This window comes from Equus caballus, chromosome X (genome assembly GCF_041296265.1).
Source record: "Equus caballus isolate H_3958 breed thoroughbred chromosome X, TB-T2T, whole genome shotgun sequence".
Lineage (NCBI taxonomy): Eukaryota > Metazoa > Chordata > Mammalia > Perissodactyla > Equidae > Equus > Equus caballus.
This window is the reverse complement of record NC_091715.1, coordinates 32,099,848-32,110,835: the sequence shown is the minus strand read 5'-3', so window position 1 is coordinate 32,110,835 and position 10,988 is coordinate 32,099,848. Positions and strand designations below refer to the sequence as shown.

At 46.3% G+C, this 10,988-nt stretch overlaps 1 protein-coding gene across 3 annotated transcripts; it reads right to left on the bottom strand.

Moving 5' to 3' along the window:
• Positions 1-4,672, bottom strand: MID1IP1 (MID1 interacting protein 1). 3 transcript variants are annotated; one of them, XM_005614071.4, is made up of 2 exons: positions 2,019-4,672; positions 1-1,764 (listed from the first exon to the last, which is right to left on the bottom strand). In XM_005614071.4, exon 2 carries the CDS (start codon positions 1,514-1,516, stop codon positions 968-970), a length of 549 nt encoding a protein of 182 aa, XP_005614128.1. In that variant the 5' UTR covers positions 1,517-1,764; positions 2,019-4,672; the 3' UTR covers positions 1-967. The 3 variants fall into 3 exon arrangements, with proteins under 3 accessions (XP_005614128.1, XP_005614127.1, XP_070114593.1); XM_005614070.4 differs by having other exon boundaries at positions 1,990-2,684; XM_070258492.1 differs by having other exon boundaries at positions 1,897-2,274.
• Positions 4,673-10,988: the final 6,316 nt, after the last annotated feature.

Genomic DNA, 10,988 nt, shown 5'->3' with positions numbered 1-10,988 from the left:
TTTTATGGAGTTTCGTGAACACATTTGCTTTTTTTATTTTTTAGAATATAGTCTACATCTGGATTAAAAAAGTTTTAAATAAATTTAAGACATATAACAACAGTGGAACCCTTCATCATTCTATGTCCCACACGGATAGAATGTCAGTTAGTTCCATTTCAGATAAGTCCACTTTCTCATAATAATGTTATTATTTTCACTGGCGGAGTGGCAAGCTTCGTGCAAGCTGGCACAGTGCCAACTTACACACACTGGGGTGGGGTGGGAGAAAGGGTGGCGAGAAAGGGATGGGGTAGGGGTGCCACAGGACAACTATACAGTGTAACAGAAAATCATTAATAAAGTAGTACCGGTTACCGACAGTCGGTGCTGTTTGTGCGCTTATCACAATGGAATCGCTCAAGTTTCAGAGCAAGGAGGAGATTCGAAATACTTAAGAAAGGGCCACTGTTACAAAAAGAAGTAGTGCAAACAGGAAAACTGATGCAATCCTAGCAACGCTGCGGCCTCCGCCAGCCCAACGGCAGGGCGGCAGGAGCCTGCGAGCCCCGCCTTCCCAGCGCCCAGCTCCGGCGGCGCTCCCAAGTGTGGCAACCCAGCGCCGCGCCCAGGCATGGCCCCTTCTCCTCCGAAAGAACAGAAAAGAAAGTCCGGGAAAGGCACAGGCTGAAGGCAGGGCGTCAGCTCAGTCCCATTCCCACCAGGTTAGAACACAGCCGCCACGCCCCGCCCCCACCCCGCCGGAGGGAGATCCTTGAGCCCCCTCTCTTCCGCCACCACTTTGCTCTGCTCTTCCAAAAGAGGTCCCCGCTTCCATGCAGCCCCGCCGCGCCCCCTGCACGTACGCAGCCCCCCAACTTTGCAGTCAGCCCATAGTGCTCTACAGCCAGAAAGAAACAGCTCTGAGGAAAGAGAGGGTGAGAGGTGGGGCCGGGAAGGGTGCGGGGCAACCCGCGGGCGTCCCGCCTCAGTGGCCCCAATTGCTGAAGCCGATCTCCTGCTTGTATCTGTTAGTGAGGATGTTGGCTTTGCGTGTGAGTTTGGAGAGCACAGTGTGCAGCCCGCGCAGGTGGTAGTGGAACTGCTGTTCCAGGTCCTCCTCGCCGGTGTCCGCGCCCTCCAGGTGGCTCAGGTCCACCAGGATGTCCTTGGACTTCCAGGTGCTGCCCTCCTCGCTCCCCGCCGGCGGCGGCTGGTGAAGGACCCCCCACTCGATGTCGTTGCGGATGGACTTGAGCAGCATGTAGTGGCTGTACATGTCCCGGGAGGGCGCGAAAAAGCTGCCATTGGCGCTGCCGGGACTGGGGGCCGGGGGCGTGCGCTCCTCCAGGCAGCCGCCACTGCCGCCTACCTCCACGCTGACGTCGTTATCCAGCCCGGGCTCGGCCAGGGGCACGTCGCGTAGCAGGCTGGGCACCATCACCGTCTGGTCCATGTTGTTCACGGCACCGATGAAGCGGTTCATGGCGTTAAAGAGCGAGTGCTTCTGGTTGTAGGTGTCGCAGATTTGCATCATGGTGGCCGCGCGGGCGCCGAAGCACAGGGACGCAGAGGCACGGGCTGGCCGGCTGGGGCGAGGGAGTGTCCGCCTTCACGCGCTGGGGGCCTGGCTATAGCCGGTGCGGCGGGATTCCCCGCTCCTCTTCCGCCCTCACCAACTCTAGTCTCGCTCGCAGCCCGGCCCTACGGGATGCGCGGCTTCCCCTGGCTTGGGCGTCCGGAAGCTCGCGATGGCGGCGCGTGGTCCGTGGGTCGAGCCCTGGCCTGGTTGGGAGACGGGGACGAAAGAGATCATTCACCCGGCTAGGGTGCCCAGCGCCCCCGCCCGCGCGCGCCTCCCTCCCCGGTTCCCGCTCGCCTCGGATGGCGCTCGGGTGGCTCCCCGGGTGGTCCCACCTCCTCGTCCGCCGAGGGCCGCGGAGAGAAGGAAGGGGTGCTCCCTACCCCGGTCGCCCTCCGAAAAGCCTGAGTTCAACCACCCACACTGACCGGGGCAGAGATGGGGAGGAGGCACCCACCTCCTCTGGCGCCTCGAGATCCCCTGCTGCTGGGTAGCTCAGCGTTCCCGCTGCTGGCGGCCGCTGCCTGCTGGCGATGCTGAGGTCAGTGGCCGGACTGTGACTGCGGGAGGCGGTGGTGGCTTTGGCCCCTTACCCATCCCAGGTGCTCAATTTATAGAGCCCCGGAAAGGTGTCGCCGACGCTCAGGGCCACCCCCGGTGTCTCCTCCTCCCGCCTCCCCAGCAGCGCCAAGATAAAAGGCCCAAGCCCGGATGACCGCGAGTAACACTCTCCTGGCCCTTTCTACAGCGGGGGAGGGGCGCGCCGGGCCAGCTCCGCCTCTCGCCTGATACCCGGGCGGAGGGAGGGCGCAGAGACAGGGCAGGGCCGAGGAGGGAAGGAGCAGCCGCACCCCGCCAGCGCCGGGCGCAGAGCGGGCTAAGTGGGGCAGGGCACGGCACCGCGCGGGTTAAGAAGGCGCCGGCGTCGGACCGGCGAGAGGGCGGGCTGGCGAGCGGGGGCTGGGTGAGCCTTGCACACGCTCCCCGGTCGGATGACCGAGATGCACGCGCCCCGGTTGCCAAGTGAGCCCCCCGCCCAACCCCACATCTATATGGGCCGCGTCCCGGAAACTACCGACCCGCTTTATTATTAGCCGTCGGGAAAGAGGGACCCGCAGCAGCCGCAACTCTATCCCGGGACTCTTACATAAGAAGGGCGGCTGGGCACGCGGGGTGCACGTGGACGCATGGTGCTCCCACCGTGGCCCTGGCCTTGGCTGGCTGCTGGGGGAAGAGGATCTCAGAGGCTTTGCCTCCCTCTTGGCGAGGTCCTTCCTAATCTTTCCTGTAATGGCTGCTGCCAGGGTGAAGAGCGATCTATCATTGGATCTGCACATTTTTCCAAGAGATCACATGTGGCAATGGGGAGAACTAGCCAAATTCCTGACTTCTGTCCCGCTACTCAGAGATGCTGGAGAGCCGGCCGTGTCGCTTTTTGGTTGCCAAAGGGCCAGGAGAGGGTGACAGAAGTTAGGTCTGCTGTTGGGTGTCTTTCATTGTTTAACAGAAAACTGGGGAGGTGTCTAATAACTTGGGGGGAGGGGTTGAAATGTTGCTTTCCAAAGATAGTTCTTTAAACACAAGGTCATTTAATAGAGCCTAAGCTGTGTACCAAATCACTGGATTTAACTTTTAAGAGCCTTGCACCTTAAATTTCACTTTGGGACTCCAAACGACAGCCCGTTTTCATTTTGGATTTTCTTTTACCATCTCACTTTCCTTGCCATCTCCTTCATCAGCCAGTCTTCTCCAGCAGGCTGGAGGGATTGTTCGATAAGGCTCAAGTTTCTAATTTTAAATCCCTTTTCTCTAAAACCTTTCAGGGGTGTCCAGTGTTTTCTCTCAGGACAAAAAGTGCCAAAGGGGTTTCTTTCTTTCCCTCTTTCTTTCACCTTGCTGATCTATATTTAATTTTTTTTTCCCCCATGGCAAACCATCTCGCCAATTGTCTTTTGAATGAAAGGTCTGACTTGTGTGCATCGAGGACTGACCTGTTGCCAACAGGACACAAGTCAGTGACCCCTGGAGACAGAGCCCAGTCTGGGGATCCCCACCCACCCAGGGCTTATCCCTTGTTTTCTTATCCATAGAACTGGGATAATGTTACCTGCTCAATCAGGGTCTTTGGGAGGATCAACAGGAAGAAAAATGTAGAGCAAAAAAGCATTATATAAATTTGAAGCATTAATAATCTCACCCTCCCTCTTTGCACACATGGAGACTTAAAAAAACCTTTCCAGCTTCAGTTTCCTTATCAATAAAATAGAGCTTCTCCCGTGGGCTGTACCAAATTTTGGTTAAGGTTAAATAAGATAATGGATGTCAAAATAATGTAAAGTACTTTACAAAGATTAATTGTACTTAGTATAGGACCTCATCGTAGCCTAGAGATGTTTACGTGAAGTCAGAAACCTTAAAAATGTGGAAATGGGCTACGATGAGCCACAGACCCTTCCCCCCAGTGCTTAGGCAGCAGGAGAGTACAAAATAGTCCAGGTTGCTTTTAAACCCTTACGTCCAGTGAGATTCAAATAGCACTGCATGAGGAAAACTCGAGAAAAACACACATCCAGTTTCCAATAGCTCATCCTCTCATTAATGAAAACATATTTTGTCCCCCATTTCAGACCCCCGATATTTTAAGTACATATGCTTCTGGATGAAGACTTGGTATTCAGATTTGAGTTATTAAATGCCAGAACCCTGCCTCTTTTTCTCTTCTTCCCAGTTCCAGCGGTGTGAAACTAAGTCTCAGAAAACGGAAATCCAAGTGATCTAGCAAAGGGATCCTAGCAGAAAAGCCCAGTTTGGGAGAAAGCCCCTAACGCCTCTTTTTGGCCTCCACCCCTCCCCTGATCTGTTTCCTTCCTTCCTCTGATCTCGAGGAGGTCACTCTCCATCCCCCAGTTTCTTTTTTTTTCTTCTTCTTTTTTTTTTTTTTGCTCACCTCCATCCCCCAGTTTCTTGCCTCTGGCCCCCGTTCTTTAACATTTCTTAAACATTGCAAGAGAAAGATGCTTCATGCACCTGCTTGCAAAACTTCCCAAACCTGGCCTCCTCGGCTCCCCCTGGCCGGCGCAACACCACAGCCCACCCGGGTAACTCCAGAACGAAAAGGTCCCCGGGCCAGAGCTCCGGGCCCTTGGAATCACCCCACCGCCACCCCTCCGGCTTCAGCCAATCAGATGCCGTCAGAGAGTATTATGCAAATAAGCCTTCTCGCCGCAGCCAGTCAGGAGCCACGGTCCCCTCCCCACGCGTCCTCTTTCACCCCAGCCGCGCCGAACTGGCGGCCGCGTCCCTGGCAACCGGCGCGCAGCCAATTTTCCCCGCTAGCGGCTGGAAAAAAACAAAAATGGTTTCCCGGGGTCACTTGGGAGCGGAGCGGGCGGGCCCTCGCCCAGCCAGAGGCAGACAGCGTCTCCGGTTGCCCCAGGCACTTTCCCAATTGCGATGTGGAGCAGGCCGGAGATCGCGACCTGCACAGGCCTCATTTTGCCTCCGGAAAACAGAGGAAATCGTTCGTTGAGAAAACAACTTTTGAGTACTTGTCGAAGGCTAACAGACTCCAGACTAGGGTCCTCTGGTCTCTGCTTCCTTCCCAATATGCCAAATTATCAGTAAAAGCCTTGTCTGGTATCTGGCATCCACCCCACTTTTTGGTCCGCAGCGCCAACTCTGGAGCTCTTAAGTTCCCCTTCTTATTTCCCACTTTACCTTCTTACTTCAGCAACCAGGAAATCGTGCTTTGCTGACCCATCTCCCAAAAAGCGTCCACAAATTACCCCTTCTACTGTGTCCTTTGGATAGTCCGGGGAAAGATGGCATTTTAAATGACCAGAAATTCGTAAACAAAGTAGAGAGCAAGAGTAAACTTGTCCAAGGCGGCAGATTGTTGCAGTAAGAGATTCAGCCTAGAGCCGAGGGCAGGTGGTCTAATTGTCAGGCTAGAAACCAGCCCAACCCCAAGATAATGGAGATTCTGGATTACTTGGAGGCAGAACTTGGAAGCAACCACTTCATGCAGTGTCCTAGAAAAAAGACAATCAAACTGTCCTGTTAAAGGCCATGGAGTCCAATCATCCACTTGTGCTGAAATCACTCACAACATCCCCACCAAGTGGTCACCCTGGCCCACATTCTCATAATTCAGTCCTCCCTCCTTGGTGCCCTCCAGGAGGCCATGCAGCACACCATCGGCTGTTTGAAGGTAGATGCCATCTGCCTTGAATCCGCTCTTCCTCAAGCCGGTTATCCTCAGTTCCTACAGCTGTTCTTCAGGTTCTCTTTTCAGTTGCTCATCCTCCGGATCCCCTCTTTGGTTCTAAGTGCGGCATGTGGAAGTCATTCCAAGCGCATTCTTTCTAGGATGAAATAGAGCAGCGTGGCCACCTCTTTTATTGTAAATGGTTAATTTTTCTAGGTCATATTTATTGCGCGCAAGTGCTTGGAACTTAGACATGTTAATACATTTTAACTTGACAACAACCCTGGGAAGAAAGTAAGGATCAGAGAGTTTAGGTGGCCAACGTAGCAGAACAGGGTTTTGACCTAGTTTTCTGCTGCCAGAACCAATGTTCCTTCTACTACCCAACAAATCTCTACTTCTTACAATGCTGCCTAATATTTAAATGGACTTCATTTAACAGCTGCATCTATATGCTGCCCGTTAACAAAATTTTGTGTATCCCATTCTTGAGCAGGGCAGATCTTTTTGGACCAAAGTATAGAACTTCTACTTAGCCTACTTAAACATTATCTCATTAGATTTGGCCCATTACTCCAGTCTGTTTCAATATTTTAGGCCCTAATTCTGTACTCTAATGTATTTGGATCTTACCCATACATTTGATAACTATTCTATATATTCATCCAAGTTATTGATAATAGGTAAAAGTCAGCACTGGGCAAAGGGCAAAGTGCTGTACAACATTTGGAAAGCTCCTTCAGCTTGATAGCTGTTCATTAATTAGTACCTTGTGGCGTACGTTGTTTCAGCCAGCTATGAATCATGTTAATTGTACAATCATCTAGCCTATATTTTTCTTCTTGACCACAGAATATTATGAGAGACCTTGCTAAATGCCTTGCTAAAGTCCCAAGTTAATGGCCGGTTTTCCTGTTATGGAGTCAGGAAGCAGGATATTTTTGTCATCTGCCATGGAGGAACCAGTGTCATATGATACAAAAATGGAGGAATAGCATCATAATATTCTGAGTTAAAATTGTGGGGGCCAGTAATCTCATTGTAATAGGAAATACCCTCCTGAAGATTTAGCTGGGAGAAGATAGATAGGAAAGTGCTAGAACCTAGGAACATGGCAGTAGCGAGTCTGCTGGCTTCAAACCTTAAGCTTTCCGGTTCTGGCATATCTGAATCTGTTGGAGTTAGCATTTTGTCACAGTCTCGTTCTAAAAAAAGCCTCTATAGCCTTGAATCCAGGAGGAGTAGAGCACAGGAAAAGTTGATAATACTAAAGACTACCTTTTGTTAAGTTCTCAGCATTTCTAGATCTTTGGGAACTCTAAACTGTATAGAAAATGATGCATTTAATTTGAGTGTGGTAGATCAGGAAAGGGCAAGACTCGTTATAGGTTTGCCTGCTTACCTTCAAGGAGCTTCTCAATTTGATTATTCCTGGTTCTCAAGAATTCCAGGACCTTCTTGCACCATCAGCATAGAAGGAATGATAAGAGCGTTCTTCCTTTACTCTCTCCTGTTTAAGTGTGTCAATTTGGTGAGTTTAAATTCTGAAAATAGATTCAAAGTTTACAAATTATAATACTAAACTAACATAGGGAGAAAAGATATAATTATCAATATTCTGTATGTTCAAGTCCTAACCTGAGTTTTATACTTATATACATACTATATACATCCCATTTTATTGTTACATATATATAAAATTTATATATACATATTTTTATATATTTATATGTATACAACCCATTATTTATTGAAGCTACAATGTCAAAAATACAATATTATCTGATAGAAAGATACAATAGTTCCACGCCATAATTTACTCTTTTAACTCTAATACTAAAGGAAATTGGACCTAAACAAGGTACCCTGGAGTTGAGGAGAATTTACCTACATTCTTTTAGGTCTGGACAGAGCACTTAGGCTAATCTTATAATCATGAGCAGGAAGAAAAGAATAGTACGGCAAACTAAAGCCCCCAAATAAGATAGTGTGCAAAAGATATCAGTCTGGAAGCAAATACAATCCACAAGTCCTTCCAGCTATAGAAGACCTCAGTAAGAATAGTAAAAATAATAAACCATTGGGAAGATTTAAAACAGGAAATTGCAGAGCAAAGGAAACAAAATTTGAACCACCCTCCCCCAAAAAACCAACCAAACCAACAAACCACTAGAGAGTTAATAAACGAGCTAGAAACAGAACAAGCATGACAGAAAGTTAAATTCCTGGCATAGAATGAAAGATTCAGATAATCACAAAGAAAAGACACAGAGAGATAAAGAAAATAGAGAGGAAATAGATATAGAAGACAAAGACAGTACAATAGAAACATAATTGATCTCACCGCAGTAGCGATCTCAAGAAGTGAAATAGAAAAAATTTGGATGTAATATAGAAAACTTTCCTTAATAAAATATATTCATCTGCAGACTTAATAGGCACACTGTAGACCAGGTAAAATCATTCAGAGAAATTGACATTGAAAAAAAGCTAGTTATATTTTTCGACTTCAAGGAAGAAGTAAAAATTCTTCAAGTGTCCAAGCAGGAAAAGAAGTCACCAGAACAATGGTGGTGGCAGGGGAGGGTAGAATCAAGCCAGCTTTACAGAAACATTCAGTGACAGGACACAAGGGAAGTATAAGAAAGAACATGTGACTCAAGAATATTATCTTACTCAAGTAAAAAACGATAGTCACACATTCTCAAACGTGAACTCAGAGCTTTTCTTGAAAAATTTTCTTGATGAAATTTTGCCACCAAAAAAGTGAATCAAAATAAAGAACTCTGGAATGAAGAAACCCTGATGAAGAGATTCACCATGAACTTGAATCCAATTAAATATAGAAATAAGATTAAACAGTGTGAGTACTATGGTTGCTGAAGAATATAAATATTTTAAACACTGACGATGTAAAAACAGTGCAAGCGTTATTGGAAAATGGAGAAAAGTGGAAGATGGGGAAATAGAGAGCAGCAGAGCTAACCAACTTTCATTGCAACAGGTCAATCAATGAATTCTAAAACCAAATTATGCCATTTGAAAAGTGAAGACACCAACATCTTTTTTTTTTTTAAAGATTTTATCTTTTTTCCTTTTTCTCCCCAAAGTCCCCTAGTACACAGTTGTATATTCTTCATTGTGGGTCCTTCTAGTTGTGGCATGTGAGACGCTGCCTCAGCATGGTCTGATGAGCAGTGCCATGTCCGCGCCCAGGATTCGAACCAAGGAAACACTGGGCCACCTGCTGCGGAGTGCGCGAACTTAACCACTCGGCCACGGGGCCAGCCCCCCTGAAGACACCAACATCTTAATAATTTTCAAAATAATTTTTCTCTACTTAGAAGAATCTTGTAGGAACTAATATGTTCTGTAGCAAAGAATCTCTTTTCTAAAGTTCAGTATGTCACTGTCACTTCAGTTACTACTCAAAATTCAAGTAAAATTAATTTTAACATTTCATTTATAATAATGTTCTATTTCTTCATCAGAGTGCTAGGTGCTAGTTATACAGGCGTGTTCAATTTGTGAAAATTTGTTAAGCTAACACTTATATTTGAACATTTTTCTTCATATAGGTTTTACATGAATAAATTTTTTGGAATTAATTAATATTAATATAAAATTCTCTGAGAGACAGAGTGTGTCAACAGCCTGATCTGGCGATCTAGTTTGGAATTTGGACCCTTGAGGCAGAATCTACTGTTCTTGCTCTCTACTCCTGTTAACTGCAGTTTAAGCCCAGTGTTGGGAACTTCCAAGCCTTGGTCTTGGAGAGATGATATTCGTAGAGGAAATTTAATTAGTCCAGTTTATTTTTAAAAAACCCTAAATACTCTTTCTCAAAAGTACATTTGCACAGCACATTCATGAATGGACATCGGCCTCTGTTATTCTAGTCTGTGTTATTCATCTATTGCAGCTGATTCGAAATATCTGGAAACCCGATATCTACTATTTTTTCTGTGAAGGCTGCACTTCTTTAACCCTCAAGACAGAAAAGTTCGTGTTAGTGGACTTCTACGAGTCTCATTTGCACTCATCTACACTCTGAACCCGGCCAGAGGGCTATATTATTTATTTATAGAGTATATACTGTTTAGCATGCTACTGTTGCAAAGATTATCCGTGCCAGTTCGGCCTGCAAAGATTGGACTTTAGATCAGCATTGCTCCTGGGCAATAGAAAATCCAACTGGGGCGCATGGTCAATTTCCTTTTCTCATAAATGGTTTCACAATTAGTAGAAATTTGGAAATAAATTCCTGTATACACCATTAATAAGCACCTTGAACTTTGTTATAATTATTTTGTTCCTGGAAAAATATTAAACAAGGAAACATATGTTTTCCATCTTGAAGACACAGAGTGTCTTGTGTAATTTCATTTTGTGCAAAGTGGGCGATTACCTTGGCCGGAAGTATAAAGTGTGTGTTTGTGGCATAGAGTTCAGTCAGCAATATTTGTTATAAATGTTTATTTTAGGCTACATGGTGTCTCTAGAAATGACTTCCTTGGTTTCTATTGTAGGAACTCAAATATCATTCTAATTCTGATTTAAACTATTAGCAAATATAAGTGTGGATGCCGAGGTGCTTCACATAGTAATTAGATTTTGGGTTTTAGAAAGAACAACCCTGATATACTTAGCAAAAAGTCTGTAAGAGACAAAATGAACAACATGGCTAGGTATTAAAACATAATCTCTCTCATTTACTCTCCTTCCCTACAAGGAGATTATCTAAATCATTGGGCTTTGGATTCAGAATCCAAAATTGAAGATTCTTCGGAGTCTATGAAATATTAAATTGAGAAATTCTAAGTGCGGGTTTAGTGTTTGTTCAATCCATTCTATTTTTTTCAGTTAGTTTCAGACAGCGCAGTCAGCTTTGGTAGATCCAGGTGGAAGCAAATTCTACACCGTTAAGAATGTCTGGTTCAGCTGCTTTTATAAATGCTGTTCTTAACCCACTGTGGGGACCATGACTTTTGTACTTCCGACCAATGTTTTCAAGTCCTTCGCATTTCTTTGTACCATTTGTGTAATTTCGCATTGGATGGAGACTACAGTGTTTGGGTTATTACTACCTAATGTCATGTTTATTCAAAATTCTATTTTTGATTGATTCAAGAATAAGGTATTAATTTACCTTCCTTCTGGAAGGCAACCCTTTACCTATCTTTCAGATAGAAACAGTCTCCTCCTCTCCTCTCCTTTCCT

Bases quoted from the DNA above. Each gene is read 5' to 3' on its own strand.
- MID1IP1 (XM_005614071.4), bottom strand. From the start codon at position 1,516: ATGATGCAAATCTGCGACACCTACAACCAGAAGCACTCGCTCTTTAAC.